The sequence below is a fragment of the Mauremys reevesii genome, linkage group 13 (genome assembly GCF_016161935.1).
Source record: "Mauremys reevesii isolate NIE-2019 linkage group 13, ASM1616193v1, whole genome shotgun sequence".
In the NCBI taxonomy this organism is placed as follows: domain Eukaryota; kingdom Metazoa; phylum Chordata; order Testudines; family Geoemydidae; genus Mauremys; species Mauremys reevesii.
This window is the reverse complement of record NC_052635.1, coordinates 41624833-41643388: the sequence shown is the minus strand read 5'-3', so window position 1 is coordinate 41643388 and position 18556 is coordinate 41624833. Positions and strand designations below refer to the sequence as shown.

General features: G+C 41.8%; 1 protein-coding gene across 9 annotated transcripts in view; it reads right to left on the bottom strand.

Moving 5' to 3' along the window:
- Positions 1-18556, bottom strand: part of OSBPL2 (oxysterol binding protein like 2) — a 52042-nt gene that overhangs the window by 19051 nt on the left and 14435 nt on the right. For 4 of the 9 annotated variants that reach the window (XM_039498404.1, XM_039498406.1, XM_039498410.1 and 1 more), the window contains 6 exons: positions 17926-18053; positions 14862-15025; positions 6943-7090; positions 4087-4162; positions 2025-2159; positions 605-702 (listed from right to left, as the gene is read on the bottom strand). In XM_039498404.1, the coding sequence (XP_039354338.1) occupies positions 605-702; positions 2025-2159; positions 4087-4162; positions 6943-7090; positions 14862-14898 (494 nt within the window). In that variant the 5' untranslated portion in view covers positions 14899-15025; positions 17926-18053. Of the gene's footprint in view, positions 1-604; positions 703-2024; positions 2160-4086; positions 4163-6942; positions 7091-10710; positions 10749-14861; positions 15026-16182; positions 16395-17925; positions 18054-18556 lie in introns of those variants that run through there. The other 5 variants (XM_039498405.1, XM_039498408.1, XM_039498407.1 and 2 more) reach the window with 4 other exon arrangements.

Here is an 18556-nt window from a genome sequence, read left to right as displayed (position 1 = left end):
TTTTTAGCCCAAACCTGAACTCAGATCCCATAGTCTCCATAGTGAATGTATGGCAATCAATAAATGCTTACACACATCCCCCATCATGAAAACTACATCACAAACTGAGCACTATCAGTCTGGGAATGCATATGAAGTAATTTCACTTGGGCAACTCCTGGCAATTCCAAAGCTTGCTGGGCAATAGTAATCCACCTCTGGGAAATTGGGTTCAAATATGATTTACAGGACAATTGACCAGACGAAAGGGTCTCAATCTACTCTCACACTATGTCATCAATAAGGCACTTGCTACAGTAATTAAGAGTCTCTGGTCAAGAGTGGCTCTTGGGAAGAATATAATATATACTTCACTGCCCTTGTATAATTCAGAAAATATGAGTCTACAGATGGAAATAAAGTTCTTAGTCTAAAATCACGATCTTCTCAGATTCCATATTGATCACTGGGGTTTTCAGCTAATTGTGGCTATAGAGATATATGACTGGTCAGAGTGAACTGATTTTATCTTAGGGAATAAACTATTTTTCAATTTGCCATGAAGTCAGTTCAATTTACTGACCACCCCTCCTCTTCAACTACATTTAAAAGAATTCAGTGTCACCTGATTAATTCATATGTTTCTCCTAGTAGAGGGTTAAATGGTTTGCCAGTTCTCTCCCACTGCGAAGCTACTGCAGAAACTGCAAAAGCAGCTACAGCCTGTAAACAAACACAGCAGGATGCAGTCTTCAGAGAGAGTTCCACTGAAACATGTGCGATAGCAATTTTTAAAAACCCTCTATGTTCAGAAACTCTACCAACTTCTTCTTGTACCCCTGAGGTTCCCCCCTTTCTCCACATGCACCCAAACACAAGAGTGTGTGTCATTTTTTAATCAGCCAGAGCAGTTGCTGTGTGCTTCTTAAGGTTAACACATTCTCAGATCCTGACAGACCCACACTAGGAATAATGATCTATGATAAGTAATATGTGTGCGAGAGAGAGAGAGAGAGAGAGAGAGAGAGAGAGAATATATTTCACTCCAAAAAGCAATCATTTTCTCTGGCAAATGTTGCCAGATCACACTGACTACTCTCTGTTCCTCTTCATGCAGCTCTAATAAAGACCTGGACTGCTCCTTTCTGCCCATCTTCCCCTTCTTTTGCCCAGTGACTGAAGTGGAATCTAGTTTAACATAGCAGCAGCCAGGTATCATTTCCAACGTCACTACAGAGAAGTCATTTTCACCAGCGTCCCTGGCAAAGCAGCACAGTTTTCATTTTGTTATATTTAATACATCCTGCTGCCAGGTATAAAGGACAACTGTAGCATCACACAGATTGATAAATACATACAGTTTAGGCCCATACACCGTTTACCATGTGCTTCTTGTTCTCTACATTTCATTTAGATAGAAACAGAGTTCCAGAGTAACACCTAAACCCTGATGTACACTAGTTTAGACCCACCATCAACACATCTTTGAGCATGTGACTAACCAAATACTTACTCCGCTCACTCCAAGTATGTAGGGTTTGGGGTGGGAGAGAAGAATGGGAAATAAAGTCTGTCTCCACCACACCACTCTTAAAAACTCTCAAAATGCCAGTTAGCAAATGGATTTGTTTGAGGCTGTTCAAAGCCATAATCAGATCTTCACTAAAATACTCGGGTTTGTGCAAGTTTAAAAACAGCTATTAAAAAGGTGATGGCCTGGGCATGTTTAGTTCCTGACTGTACTCTCCTCCTCTTCCTCCCACTGCAGTGACCCCTTCAACCATCTCAAGGTGACGTATATACCTACTGCAGGGGTGTTTTCATCCTCCTCCATAGCACCTGGTACTGGCCACTATCAGAGACAAGCCACTGGACTAGATGGACCATAAGTCTGATCCTGTAGGGCAATTCTTGTATTTCCTATAACCAGTCCACGGAGTGCCATACCCACCTCTCATCAGATGGGATGCCATCTTAAAGGAGAGACTTTGAGGACACGAAGAATCCTTTCTAAAGCCAAAGAGGAGATGGAAAATGTCACTTGCCTGCATTCTTTCCAGGGGGTTCGCATGACTGCTAGCTTTATGAATGAGGTATATGTGTTCCATGTATTCGGTTATCCGCTGGAGGAAGCTCAGTGGCTCATTGAAGACAATAGGCATTGTAATTTTAGACAGCTCCTAGATGATAAAAGGAGAAGTCATTCCCTTTGACACACTCCTAGGTTACCAACAGGCCAGAACAAGTTTCTAAGATGACCGCTGGGGTGGGTTGGCAATAGTGGTCTTCACTGACACACGATAGGGCCAGCTCAGACCCCTGGTTCTGGTCACTAAGTACCATGGCTGGAAGAGATTAGAAGTACAGCAGAGGCCTAATGAGTATTGATAAAGGGCTCCAAATGGAGTCTTATCTAGCACTGCAACCAAAAAGAGATGGTAACTGCAACTCAGTGCCTTGTGATGGTGCAGAAGAGGTTAAACTTTCCTTCCAACAGATGATGCATTAGCCAGTCATTCACAGCATAATAAACTGGATCCCTTGAAAAATGTAACCAATATTATTGCTGTAACCACCAACACATTCTCTACTGTACTTTGAAACACCTTCAAGTTTGTGGAGGGAACAGGACTGAAGATGTTTTCACAAATTTTAAGTGGCCCTATTTGTATCAGTGCCCTACAAACAAAGCTAAACAGTGTTTCTTAGTCTACCTCCTAGTTAGAGCTGAGAAAATCACTGGTTTTTCTCTTCGGTGGCCAAACTTTTTTAGTTCAGCTCAGCTCATTTCAAACAAAAACATTTTTTCCTGGTTTTTCCTCAATGAAACGAAAATGGGAATAAAATGGTTTAGAAAATGCTGAATCAAAACGATTCACTAAATTTGAGCTGAATTTGCAAATAGTTTTGGTGCCCTGAAAAATGCATTTTTCAGATAATTTAGTATTCGCCAAATAAGTTTCACCCTGCTCTACTGCTGATATGAAGAGACCCATTGCTTGAGCTTCAAACAAGCAGATGTATCAAGCCCCAGGCTCTTTTGCTATCCAATGCCTCTTTCTAGCCAAACAAACACAGGCCATTTTTAAAAAAAGGTGCATTGATAAGACAGGGATTTTCTCTTCCCATTAAGATGCAAGCACTGCAATAAGTGACTGCAAATTTTTGAAAGGATTAAAGAAAATGTTAGTGACTGACCATTAAGATTGGAGACCAAGTGTCCTTTACATGGTATCTACTGCTAATTAGAGTTCTTTAATCCTTAGTGTCAAAAATAATCAGGTGACCCAATTCAGATCATGCCCACTAGCTTGAGTTTACACCATGAACTCTCTCAATAGAGAAACAGGGCATAGGATAGATTACAAATTCCCTTATTCCGTCATTCAGTTGAAAGTGAAATTTCCTGGTGTATCACATCCCCTTAAGCTATGCAAAAGCCAAAATAAAGCCCCAAATTATTATATTTTGACAACTGTTGTAATGACAAGTAGAGCTATGCAATTTTATATTCTTCAACCCATGTTTGAAGAATACAAATTGAAGAATATACCAGTAAGTTTGAAGAAGTTTGAATACAAGATTGAAGTAGTCTTTTAGGGCATTACTTGTAAAATGGTAAGAAATTATCAGTTCGACATACATAACTACTGGGTCAGATAATGAAAATATTTCTTTAATGAATCTATTCAAGCCAATATGATCAGCTCTGACAAAATGTCAAATACTGTATTATTCAGAAATTGTGTTTATCAATCCTCAGTTTACTAAAGGACACTAAGATTAAAAGTCAGAAGTTAAAAAGAGTTTGACATAAATTATTAACACCATCTTACCTTACAGAGAACAGAGAATTGTAAAGTTTTTTAATTTATGCTGCTTACTTTTGGCATTTCTCAGCTTGAGCAATAAAACTAGTCAATTTCACTTTTGTCTACCATCACTTTCAAGTTCTTCAGTACCAGCAGAATACTCCATTGTTTGGGTGCCTTTGGTTTTGCATTTTTGTACTTCCAAACTTAATCTTCCTCCCTTTAAGATAAACATTTTGCTAAGAATGCTGGGGAATCAAAGCTGGGTCTCCTCTGACTGCAGAGAGTGACTTACCAGTCCAATGCATTTTTTTAATATACTCCACACACTGAAATCACTCCTAGAAAACATTGGTGCAGGTAATGATGTTCTGTAGGGAGGAAAAGCCATTAGAATAATTAACAAAGACCTTATATAAAACAAATTTTTCATCTACAGATCTCAAAGCATCTTACAAAGGAAGGTAAGCCTCACGTTGCGAAGAGGCAAGGGAGGCAGGGAGGTGTAGTGACTTACCAAAGGTCACACAGTGACCAAGCTGGGAGTAGAACTCAGGTATCCTGCCTTGCAGCACACTGAACTATTCAGTGAACTAAGTAGCCTCCTAAGCTAGTATATTTTATTTGTAGCATGTACACACACACACACACACACACACACACAAAATCCTCCTTTCAAAACACACCTAAGAGAACACAGTCTGTCCTTTGGATCATCCTGCTTTAAGGGGAGGAACTCAGGCAGGAGAGAAAGGGAAAGGATGGAACCCAATGATAATGTGTTCAGTTACCAGGTTAATGAACATGATACAAATACCAGGAAGCTATGCCCTGATTAACAAAATAAATAAGATTCCACCTTTCACTGGGCCAGGTCATCCCACCCCCATCCATAGAAAGACCTGAAGGAGATCTCGGAGAAAGTCTCCATGAACATCCCCAGACCTTTCATATTGTACTGTAGCCCCCGCCACATAATCCCCAGAGATCAATGGGATGCCCCACATCTCCGAAATGAGTAAGTTCCCTGGAGGACACCCCCCTCCAAAACCCTGGCAACACAACTCCAATGAAGAACCACTATCAGACACACCTCAAAATCACAGCAACCTCCACATCAGGAGAGAATTGAGACAGCACTACAATGTAGGACTGTAGCATCTTTTCTAGGTATTCCTGACAGGGACAGCTAAAAGGTAACAAATCCTCCCTAGCCAGCACAGCTGCCACCCCCTAGCCCACAATGGATCCTGGTGCCTTGGCAAGGCAGGGGGGGAGAGAGCGTAAGAGGATGGAACACTGCTGCAGGCGCATCTGACCTGACTTCCAGAAAGAAGCATACATGGCTCAGGCATGGACCTTGGGAAGGGGACAATCAAAGCCATTATTATATGGGCTGAAGTGGTACTCTGAAAAAGCTCTGGAGTCTGTCAATTTTTATTTTCTTATAAGGGACGATGAGTAAGAGGGACACATATTGAGGATCCAGTCTGCCTAACGGAAAGGCTCTTGTACCAACTGGTTACATTCAGGCAAAGTGCTCTGTGAAATGCTGCACTTGAGCCAAGAAGTTAAGCTCTTGAAAGGCAGCTATTTAATGTGGTCAAAGGATTTCCTTCTCCTTCCTCAACAACCACCTGCAGGATGGGGGAATGCAAATGTATGCCAACACCTATTGTGTGTATTTACTTTAAGGCTACTTGGGGTAAATGGGGATGGGCAGCGGTCCAGGGTAGTCAATTCGAACACAGGAGAGCAAACTTGTTTCCAGAGCCATGAGAGGAAAGAGAGCTCTCTCTCTCTCTCTCTCTCTCTCAACACAGAAGGAAGGGGGTAACCAGGAAAAGGTCACAGGGGACTGGTTCCAGGAGATGCAAGACTTTCTTTTCTCTGTAACTAAGCTAAGGGACACCCCTCCCTCACTGGGCTTTGTATAACATACCTCATCTGAATACACTGCAAACAGTTTATTTTGTTTTATTAAATTTAAAGATGGACTTATTGAATAATTTCACACAGACCACCCCAACGATACCTATCAGCACTTCTACATAGAGGTTCTGATAACTAAATGCCTAACATTCCACTCAGTCTTGATCAATAGGCACGGCCAGAGGTGTCCTCTTCCACTGGGATGTGTTGCAAAGGGCTGAGGTCAGATGCACACAAGGGGAGAAAACCAAAGATGCCAAGAGTTGAGAGGGGTGCAGGTGACAGGTTCTCTGGCAGAGTTCTCAATAAAAGCAGACACTGTGATTAGCATTTGTCAGAGATACTGTATGGCAAAATCCGACAATATCCTTGAGAAACCTTATTGTATTAAATGTACGTATTACTGTGGGCTTGGATTGTATGTAACTTCTCTAGGTGGGAGATGTGACAGATGCAAGACCTAGGAGTTCAAAAGTCTATACTGAAGATGTGCCAGACAAGTATGGACTTTTGGGACAATAAGAGTTAAGTGGATTTCTTGGTGAATCTCTAGGGAGAAGTTAATGCAAAGTTCCTAACTTTGGTGATGCAAAAAGCCAGCCTTTCAAAACTATGTGCCAAAGAAAGGGCCATTGTCTGCTAATTACCTATTACAGAAGGCCAAGATCAAAGACTGAAGCTGTATAAAGCAGCAGCTAACCTGTCCAATCTGAGTTTTTGTTTTGGATCTAAGACGGATATGAACTTGTAATGATGGGAAAACCCAGCCCTAGGTTGGAATTAGGGGGTGACCTCTGGTAAGTTTTTTAGCATGCTTGTAGGAATTTTTGTTTTATTATGTTTTCTCTGTAATGCTTAAGAATAAAAAAAGTGACTGTTTAGAAGAAGCTGTGCGGTAACTTGTAAGTGCAGGCAATACACTGGTAATAGCCTTCACAGAGAAAAATGTGCAGGCATAGGCCTGTTTAGGCAGTCTGGCTTGCTGGGGATATCACAGTGTAAGGCAGGGAGCCATGCAGCCTTAAAAACCCCCAGTCAAAAGGGAGCGAGATGCAGGTCTCTGCACAAGCGAGGTGACAGTTGGGAGCCAAGAACCTTTAAGTGGGTGCCCTCAAGCAAGCACATAAGGGTAAAATACAGGTACAGTTACCCTGAAATTGTAACTGCATCTACTGGAGAGGTTTCCGTTACTGGTTAGCATGCACTCTGACATACCTACCTGTGTTTCTTAATTCCATTCTCATGAAGCTGCCTCTCTCCATGATGTTTTCCAGTCCTATTACTTTGGGGTGGATCCAGATCAAGCATTTCTGCAACTTTATGATTTGTTTCTGAAAAGTCTCCTGAAGAATTGTCGGAATCAAAGCCTGTATACAACAAATAAAAGTCAGTAACTTTCTCAAGAACTTTATGACTCATCATACAGTACCTGCTTACACTGCACACCTGTTAGTAATATACTAGCAGTATACACACTTACCTTAAAAACCTAGACATACACAATGCATTTTACTATGTAATATAACCAAGTCCAGAACCTTTGTTATATGATCTAGTTTCCAAGAGCATACAGAGCCATGTATCACTTTAGTATCAAGCCCCTTCAACCAATTTTTTCATCCTACCAAACATAATACTGTGAATTGCTCAATAGCTTCTAATCTGATTAAGTCTACAGTCTTCCCTACTTCAGAGCTGCAATTTAAGTACAATTATAATAATTTTGTTCAACTACATGATTTTGCATGTCCTGCCTTAAGTGCAGGGGACTGGACTAGATGACCTCTCGAGGTCCCTTCCAGTCCTACTCTTCTATGATTCTACTTTGTCATAGGTCTTCAAAAAGCGAAGATGACCTATTTATACAAACAGTTTTATTACTAAGAGACGATAGACAGACATTGCTAAGTCAGAGTGAACTGGCACATACGTAATTGACTTTTAAGTCTATTGTGTACAGTTTCTTTATAAAATGAAATGATACAAAGAAACAAATGCTGAAATAAGGAATACACATTTTTTTAAAATCTAGTAAGATGACAAGAAAAGCATAGCCCAGAGAAGATTGTTTGGATGGCTGATGGGCTGGTAGCATCAGGGAGCGGACACCTAGTTATGCACAAGCAAGTCTCTCTCGCTAGAAGCAGGAGGGTAACAAGACTCACAGACCTAGTCCTGGGCACCCCAAGAACCATCACACCAGAACGGAAATTGACCAGATTCCCCAATATGTGTTCCCACCTCACGCCCAACCTCTATGACTAAGCATGCGACCTCTTTGGTGCCATCCACATCTATTACCAAGGGGCATATCCTCAGCTGTGGCTCAAGATGTCTCATACTGCAGGAGTGAATCCACTAACACACACACACGATTTGCAGCAATATTTCACAAATTCATGGTATATAGGATGCTGTGATGTAACAATTTTGAAAGAGTGCTTAAGGAAGTGCAATGAAGCAGTGTAAATTATACAGGTCTTTTTAAAGACATTTTTAGACTTGGTTCTAAATTGTGATATTGGGAAAAGTAGGTGCTCTAAAAATGAGAATGAGGGAAATCTGGACGTTGATCTCCATTTTACAGGGAAATAAAAAATGAAGGCACTTTAAGTGCATCCATTGATCCATACTCTACAAATGTAAGTCAGATAAAAACACCCAAAATAGAACTCCTGAATTTGTATGACAGCCTGTTCTACAGGAAGTTTGCCAGCAGAAATGCTTCACCTATCAAGACTTTTACTTCCTTCAACTCACTAATCGATATTTAGGGCATCAGTATAAACAGAACCTCTCACACATCCCAAATGCTTTCAAGATTAAAGCATCTGTCCTTTTCAGTGAATAGAAGAGCACACATAACTGATCAAATGTCCTTCTCCAGTTAGGGCCACCAGAACAGGAGCTCATTGGGGATGAAAACCAATCATGAAAACTAGAACCCACGCATCACCCTGTCTCCTTTCACCAGTCACGTGGTCTAGGATTAAAAAACCTGCATGGAGGAGTCAGCCAGAGACAGGAGTTGGCAGGAGCAGCTGCAGAAGCAGTGCACTGATGCCAGAGTGCTTTTTGCAGTTTTCCCCCTTGGCCCTCTCTTCCCTATGCCAAATGGCTATTCACTCCTACCCTCTCTCATGTTCCCCCTCCCTCTTTTGTCTCTTTTAGGTAATCCTCTAACACAACTCCACCCGCAAAATTTAAAAACAACAAACCACCACCACGGACGGAACTAATATGACACTGGCAACCTTCACCCTGCTTATATGAGAAAGAGTCCAATTAACTTTAGATCAGGCTTTCGGAATAAGAATCAGGTTAGGACAAGGGTAATTCAGCTTTTAACTTGCTCTGAGTTTAGTCCAACAAAAAAGGGTTTTAATACTAATAAACTAAGGGAGAGCTATTATTTTCATATTATTAAAGCAGAAGTTGTATTTTTAGCTCCCATGAAGTGCTTTCATTCTATTAGTGCAATTCCTTTCAGAAAGCTATACAATTCTAAAACAAAAAAATTACATTCCCAGCATGCTAATTTTAAGCAATCTCAGAAGCAGAGGGAAGTATCGGTGGTGTGATATTATTTCATAATTAGCATAAGGCACAGAGGATGAGGTCACTCATTAATCCCTTCTGCTACACCCCAATCTCCCAGGTGTGTAATTATGTAATGACAAACTCATCCCAATGGGATTTAACACTTAACTGGGAACAATAATAGATGTAACATACAGATGATTAAAATAAACACTACTTTGGAACACCTGTCTCAAACACATGCTTATCATTAGCCAGTCCACAGTAAAAGGGACATTCATTTATAATAAAAAAAGTGTAGTTAAATCTCATAGAATACTATAATTCTTACCAGCTACTGCCAATGAGTTAAACATGCCTTTAAAAAAAACCCTGAAAGCTCCATAAAAGGCTGAGTCAGTCTACAAGGGTATGATTATCAGACAAGCATCTCACTGTGGAATTATATAACCTTTGATTGTGCCTAGAACCTTGCAATTTCTTTGAGGGAATAATTATTTCAGAATAACTGAAAGAGTGTCCCAGTGTCTACATACCAATCATTCTATTTCACCTCAGTAAATGAGTCACTCATGCTGTTCTCATACGTCAACATGTATTTAGTTCAGACAGAAAGGGTGATTACACACAGAACAAAATATAATTTCATCCGGTCATCATCAATGACTATACAATACCAAAACAAATATATTCAAATTTTGAGGACAGGCAAAAAACCTTCAACCCCAACTCCGGTAGAACTTATCTTAAATATGTCAGAAATAGGTTAATCTGCTCTCTTAAGAGTTTATTTTCACTTAATTTTATCTACATTTTAAAATAGGAAGCACAGGTAGGTAATCATTAAATATGGCAACGACTCCATGTGTACTCTAAACCAGTTCTCAGAAGCTGTTAAGCTTATCTACTGCAAGTCAGCTGAGAAAGTTTTACAGTTGTTAGCCAAATTTTGTCCCTGCATGTAATTTTGAATTTTAAAAATGGAGTAGAAGACTTTGTAGGACTGCTTAAAGAAGCTAAAAGTGGCTTTTTAAAAAAATCCAGAACATGTTACTGAGAGGGGAATGATAAACAACATTTGAGTGGGACTTTTTGAAAGAATATATTCTAGGAAATCTCTCTTCTTTGGACATCACTAAGTAATGCCTCCAAAACATAGAGGCATTCACCAGATAAAGATTAGTTACAGGATAGTCATTCTGTAGTAAAAAGGTGTAAGGTATAAACCAGGTGTGGGGTTTTGGAGGGGAAAAAATAAGAAGATTGTGAAGGCAGCAGTGGCAAAGTATCAACTTAATCCTCTAACACAACTCCCAAACTATATGTTTTAAAGGTGAACCAAAATGCTTTTAAAAAAAAACTGTAGATCCAAAATCATTCATACAACATATATTTAGACGCGGTCATAAATTAATCCATTTCAAGAGTTTAAAGAAAAATAACTTACCAGTAATTCTGTTTTTCATAGTTCTCTTCTTCCCCATCCTGCAAAGGAAAATGAGCCCATTCAAACTATGCTATACCTCTACCTACCAGGAAGCAAGGAGGCAAAGTATTCCATGAGTCACAGAGTATGTACGACATAAGACCTCCCCTTTTATCAGTCATCAGCTTCCTAAGCTTAAACTCCAGGTACTAGTCACTAGACAGGAAGAAAATCAAATTCATGATGTAATCTATTAAGAGCCTTCAGACCTAGAGAGGGCAGGTGGGAGAGAACCTGAATGGCAGACCATGATAAATACAAATTATGGTAACTGTATTTTGTCAGAGGTCACCACTCCCCGATCCTTTGAAAGAAAACAAGTTTTTACAGACTGCGGTTGTATTGAGCCACTTTCAACAGGAGGCAGGGCTTACCTTTCACAAGACAATTTGAACGCACAATCAGAGGCAGAAAGTGCTGATATAGTCAGATCCAGATGGTAAAAACCATGAATGAACCAGCAACTGAATAGCTGATGCTTCAGTCCCTCCTCCCCACCCCCCCCAAAAAAATAAAAAAATAAAAAAGAGAGAGAGAAATGACTTAAGCTGAACAATTAACAGTAAGAGGAGAAGAGCAACCTGTTCAGGTACACGCCAGGCTGAGAGATTAGTGCTTGCATGACAGCTGAAGGAGATTTCATGGTATTCAGGATTAACCCTTGGAATAAAGGTAAGAGCCTATCAACAAGACCATTCTTTTTGGCAAAGATGGAATCATTGCAGCAACTAGCCAGGAACTCTTGTCTTTCTATGGCAATTCTTCCACTCAACACATCTGATCCATTGACCTGAAGTCTGGCAGAACTGATGAAGGGACTAGAGTCTCACCACAGCAGGTCCAGATGGCCTAGAAGTCCTTAATGAGTCCAAGACAAGCTTGACAGAGCCAACAAGCACAGTAACCTAGGCAAGAAGTGAGTGATCAAAGTAACCCGTTCCCTGACCTGCATAATTTTCCTGAAGAATCTCTGGGCTTGTCTACCTGGTGCTTTAGTTTACACTAGCAGGGGTGTAAATTCTAATGCACACCAATGTGTTGTGCACTAACTAGCCCATGTGGATCCTACTGATGTGCATAAAAGTTCCCTAATATCATCCCTGAATGCAAGGAAACTATTCTCCACCCAGAAACACAAGATAGAAAATTTGTGCTCCAAGTAACAAGCTCTGGGTTCCTTGATGCCTGCTCACATGTGCAACAACCATTCACTTAGTGAGGATGACTCAGGACACAGGTGTCACAAAGAGGAATTCTCAAAATATGCAAGGACAAGTGAGCAACACGCAGTTTTAATCACACAGGTCCCCGGTGAACAGTCTGTTCCCCCGCTGAAAAACCACAGACAGAGAAGTAGATTCCCCACCCCAGCAGATTGGCATCCATTCTTGCACAAAACAAGTGTCCACAGGGAGGAGATAAGACACAAACACAGGCAGGAGTCACAGTCACTATTGCAGAGAGGCTCTTGATTCCTGTGAGTTTGGTACTAGTTCCTCATATGAGGAGGAAGGACAACATAACTTGGGCTATTGAGGAACTCAAGTGTATCCCGGTCCTCTTAGGCAGCACAGTGGTCTACAAGATGGACATCTGTACATCTGAAGGTCACATCTGCCCTTTTAGTGGCAAGATCAGTGGAGAAAGAGCATATCCATGGAAAGAGCAGACTGCTGGTTCTGCTAAGAGCATCCAGCTTTGAGGGTCTCAGGTCCCACAGAATCCAGAAATGATCACTTCAAACTCATCTCAGACTGGACACTCCACAGAATTATCAAGATCAGTCTGACCACGCACTCCTTGGAATATAGATCTAAATCAGGGACATGTGGACCAACCAAGAACCCTGATAGGTTGGCTAGAATCAAGACCCACCAGAACCTAAAGAGGCCCAACAAGGGGAGCCTGTGGCAGGTGCACACTCTGCAGGGCTGGGAGCAACAAAAAGACGGGCAGGCACAAAGAGGTGAGGTAGACAACTGCAGAAAGACCTTAGGGCAGTGGTCCCCAACGTTTTTCGTCTGGCGGGCACCAGATGAAGGACCGTGGCAGCAGTCGAGCATCTGCCGAAATGCCACCGAAATTCGGCGGCATTTCAGCGGCGATGCCTCTGGATGACGCTGCTTGTCGGCGGCAAGCGGAGTCATCCAGAGGCATCGCCGCCGAATTCGGCAGCATTTCGGCGGTGACGCCTGTGGAGGATGCTGCTTTCGGCGGCATTTCGGCGGATACTCGACAGCTGGCCAGGACGCGGGTGCATTTAGATGTCCCCGCGGGCACCCCTTTGGGGACTCCTGCCTTAGGGCCTGTTCCAAACACTGGTGAGACACCACCACACCAGCAGGTGGGTCTAAACAGAAGTCCTGGGATTCACTCCAATACGCTACAGCAGTGGTGCTCAACCTACTTACCATTATGGGCCACATATGCAGCTCTCTGTGTTTTATGTGGACCACATCCACCCAAAATAATATATATACACACACATACAATTTGTATGGCCCTGAGGATGTCACATGGGCCACAGCTGTGTGCTAACTGGGCCACAAATGGCCTGCAGGCTGAGAACCACTGCTCTACAGGGTTTGGGACAGGCAGTCCAGACTAGCAAGCTGGAAGGTTACCCTTAGAGAGCAGCATGCTACAAACCACATGGCTAGACGGGGAAAGAGGACAGCAAGGGAAGGACAGTCTGCTACTGGTAAGATAACACTAGGGGCCGAAGGGGGAGCAGGAAAACCTGCCACAGAAAGTCAGCACTGAACATGGCTCCCCATCTAAACCATGCCAGAAATTTAAGGACAGGGAAACTTATGCCAGAACAGTGTGCTGGAGGGAAAGACAGCAGCCAGTGAGAGAAGAGGTCTGGAAGCAGCAAAACCCACAACAGGAAAAGCCATACAGCCGCAGCTCCCTGAATCATGAGAGGCCAACTTTGAAAGCACTGTGATTCCAAGCCCACACAAAAAAACAGTTGGATCTGGAATGGGGCCTCATCCCTTTAAAGGGCCTAGGCCTGGCCTATGCTTAAAAATTAGATTGACCTAGCTACATCACTCAGCGCTGTGAAAAGTTTCATGACCTGTATGATGCAGTTAGATCGACCTAACTCCTGGTGCAGACACAGCTAGGTCAACAGGAAAATTATTCCATTGACTTAGCTACCATTCCTCAGAGAGATGGATTAACTACACAGATGGAAAAACCCTTTCCACTGATGTAGGCAGCGTCTACACCACAGCTGTGCTGCTGTATTGTAGACATATCCCAAGACCTGGAGCTTCCTTTGCCTAGACTTTTTCCTCCCTCCCATCATCTTTTTGCATAAGAATAAGATAAGCACAGGGTTAGAGGGGTTCTCAGGTCCAATGCATGACTCCACACTTCCAGCAAGGAGGGAGCAAATCACCGGAGTCAGCCAGCTTCCAATATTTCCCATTCCTCAACATTTGAAAAACCATTCAGGAAGTTGGAGGTTAATACCTTGCGATCTTTAAAAGTTTTTTTAAAACAAATTTATTTTTTAAAAGCATTTCAGTTCACCTTTAAAACCATGTAAGGTTATTACAAACAACCAGTGTTCCTCATTAGTTCAAAGGAAAGTACTGACACACAATGCTCAGGTGTCAAGCGGTTCATGTTTGCTTTTCTGAGGGCAACACAGAACAGCAAAGATTTTGGCTCCTTACACTAGGAGTGTTGTTTTATATTAATGAATTTCTAACTAGAAAACACTTTCCACTTCAGCACCGTGGGACAAGTTCTCCACTGAAGTTAAAACAACACTCAGCACTTACGTAACAGTTTTCATTTTCAAAATGCTTTACAAACATTGAGCCTCACCAGTCTAGTGAGTTTATCCCCATTTTACAGATCATGAAGCTGAGGCAGAGGGGCTAAACGATTTATTCAAGGCTATAGGGAGAGACAGCATTAAGAAGTTCCTCCCAGGCTCAAACCAGAAATAAAAGGATTCCCTTTTCTTCTCTTTAAATGGTTTTCCTCACAGATTAATGGTGATGGTGCTTGATTTCCTAACAACAGATTTTATACTCTGGCTTGCCACAAGCACATACAAACTAATTTTATTTTGCAGTTTGGCTTTTACTCACCCGTAATGGCATCAAAGAACTCCTCTTCACTATTCATCCTTCAGTATGAAATCTTTGAACCGCCAACTTGGCTTCCTCTAATGCATCATTTTGCTGGATTTAAAGATTAAACATTTTTGTAGAATGGAATCTTCCTTCATAAATACCAAGACACTTTAGATGATCTATTTGAGAAGATGGGGGGGGAGACAGAATATTAGTGCTTTCACATTGCTTATTTTGGGGAAAAACCTTACAAAATCCATATCCTCCAGTTTCCCCATCCCTGACAAGTGAAAACCTAGGCACTTGAATCCTTATGTTTATATCCACTGGCATTTAATAACAGTGTGGGGGGGGAAAGAGATAATGAATATAAATCCAAAATAGGTTTCTTTAATCAAAAAAATCAAATCATTCCAAAGATGGGCAATACAGCCTCATCTACTACTGTAAGGAATGGCAGAACAATTTATCCACACTATCATTTTCTATATATTTATACTATATACTGCCCACTGGCTTTACAGTCTATACTGGAGACTTTATACTAAGAAAAATAATTGCAAAACCCACTATTTTTGAATTTACTTATATTTGTATTTAAAATGAGGCCAGCAGCAAAGCTAGGTCTCATACCGCGGATGGAAGCCAGGGCAGTCAAGTAGCAGCAAAGGGCAAAAGTGTTTGGTAGAGGAAAATTTGCCCTCTTAGAGGGCAAAACAGATTATCAGCACACTTACCACCCAGGATCTACTCTGTGTGGAGCCAGGGAGGGAAAAGTGACTATCAACCCTGAAAGTCACCTCCGCAGAAAAGCATGGCACCACATAGCTATTTCCATTCTGGAGACCTGGAAAGTCATTCGCAGTCCAGGCACTCGGTTGTGTCAGCCACTGCCAGACTCAACTCTTGCACCAACTGGCTGCAAGCCAAGATAAAGCCAGCTGGTGGTTTTGTTTTTGGCAAGAGTGAATAAGGAAGAGAGATAATGCTGCTCTCTCACATACAGTGCAGCTAAACACACTGCAAACAAATCATAGGTGTATGAAATCCACCAGGTAGACTTGATGCACAGGCTAGATTTGATTTATTTCAGTTGCTCGGCATTTATGTATCCAAAACATTACACTTGGTTCAGTTTCAATTTAGCCCAAGCAGAAAAATCAGATACTTTGTACTATATGCAGTTTTCATAATACTGAAGGCTTAAAGATTCAATAATTAATCAAACATGCACTAAGTTAATACATTACACTAGCACTGAACAACAACAACATAATACAAGAAAGACAGAACTAGAAGTCCTGACTATTCGCAGACACTAAAGACCCCATTTCACCTGCAAGAGGAGCAGTTTTCTGGGGGGAAACGAACTCTGGCACTTCCACTTGGATTAACAAAACCACTGCCATTTGATCCTTCACCTGTAATGTCTTGGGATAGCTCTGTTTTTCTTATCCAGTTTAGCTTCTTGCTGAAGTGACTCCAGCTGCATTTCAAATCCCTTTAATTTTTCCTCCAAAACAAAAACCATGCAACTCGCGATACAAACGCAACCTTCCTGCTCTTCATTCAGACACAGGAACTTCCACAGAGGAACATTCCAGTTTGTTTAGTACCATTCTATAGCTCACTGAAGTTATTACTTCAAGGCAGGTTCTTAAGTCACAATCGGTCAAGTACATCTATACCGCCAATGGCTGCCCACGACAGCAAGCCTCCGAGCCCACGTCAACAGACTCAGGCTTGTGCTACCATGCTGAACATAGGTGTGCGGACAGCACGGGCTGTGAAGCCCCTCCCTAGGCTTCAGAACCTGAGCTGCAACATTACACAGCTATTTTTAGAGCCCTAGACAAGACCGGCAATGCAAGTCTATTGACCTGGGCTCAGAGGCTCAGTGCTCCGGGTTGCGTAGGCATACTTCAAAAACCAGGAACTTAAGTCTCTCTCTCCCAGAACTTCCTCAGAACTCCCCTTCTTTTTGCTGAGTTATATGCCTTGGTATTGGTCTCAGCACCGCCCCTTGTCCATAATCATTGCTCAGAGCCTCCACTCAGCCCTTAAAAGTAATACACCCATAGCAACAGTTCTTATTTACAGTCCCTCACCCCAAGTCTAGGATTATTTGCCACTGCTGCTCTTGAGATGTCTACAGGAATGTAGTAACAAACTCAGTTGGTTAACGTTTCCTTCCTTTTTTCCTGGGCACTACTAGAATCTGTGCAGTTATAGATCTTTATACCTGCTTCAGCTCCACTAGTTATCAATTGCTCACAGCTACCAGCTTGCTCATCTGACTCACACACACTTTTCAAACAAAGACACTCCACCCCCAGCAACCATTCCCACTTTCAGTGTTGTGGAGGTGCAAGAAGGTACATAGAGGAACAAGACAGCTAGAAATATTAACTTAAAAAAAAATCAGAGGGACACTTAAAAAAATTTTCTTCTAACCTAATCAATAAGTGTTCTGCCCTAGAGGAGGGGAAAAATGAGTAGCAGGCTAACATAAGCCAAATATGGGCATTTGTCCCTGATACCATTCAGGATTATTTTCTAGTGTAACTTCATGGGTCAAGATGAAGAACCAGCTCAGATATCTTTGGCTCAGCTAAAACAAGAACAGGATAATATGCTCCCTCTCGAGTCTATGGCAGAGCTACCAATATTTCAAGAATACCCTGGCCATAATTCACTACCAGCAGAAGCAACATTGGAAGCAGTAGCACTAACAGTGCCACAGTTCAGGGCAACTGCACCTGAATTTCCCCTCTATGGTCCAGCAAAAGCACTCATTAGGCTCCCAGCTTCTCAGCCCACAGCTCTCTTGGGTGGAGACCTGCCTCTCTCTCCCCACTCTGAGCAGGGTATTTCTAGGCAGCATAGCTCTCTGACTATACTATGATATTCCCAGCAAAAGACAGTCTGCCTAAACGCAGGCCTTGCTTTGTTTCTCTCCTCAGAGCTAGTACACATTATTACGGCCACAGTCACAAATTACCACATAGTTCTTTCTAAGAAAGAACTTTTATTAAAAGCATTACAAAGAAAATAGATTAAAAACAATAAAAGAACCTACATGCATGCTAATAAACTTAGAGATCACTCCCCTACTCCAACAAGGGCTTTGGTTGGCGATTAGTCCTTCAAACTCCACACAGGGCTTTCTCCTGTGGTCACAAGTTCACCAGTGCTTCAGCTCAGAACCTGAGGTTAAAAAAAAAAAATCTGGACATGTTTAGTCTTGAGAAAAGACCACCAAAGGGGGACCTGCTAACAGTTTACACAGAAGTTAAGGGCCATTATAAAAAGGAAGAGATCAGTTGGTCTCCATGTCCACTGAAGCCAGGACAAGAAGTTATGGTTTTAATCTGCAGCAAGGGAGATTTAGGGTTGATATTAGGAAAAACTTTCTAATATAAGAGAGTTAAGATCTGGAATAGGCTTCCAAGGAAGAAAAGGATGCAGAATCCCCATCATTGGAGGTTTTTAAAAACACGTTGGCCAAACACCTGTCAGGGATGGTCTAGATTTCCTTGGTCCTGCCGCAGCACAAAGGGCTTAACTTGATGACTTTGAGGTCCCTTCCAGGCCCATATTTCTAGGATTTGCATTTGAATACAATGCATTCCTAAAAATATAAGATTTAACATAATTCAATAGAGTTTGTCCAGAATGTTGCAGGATATTGTCACATCTGCCACAGACAG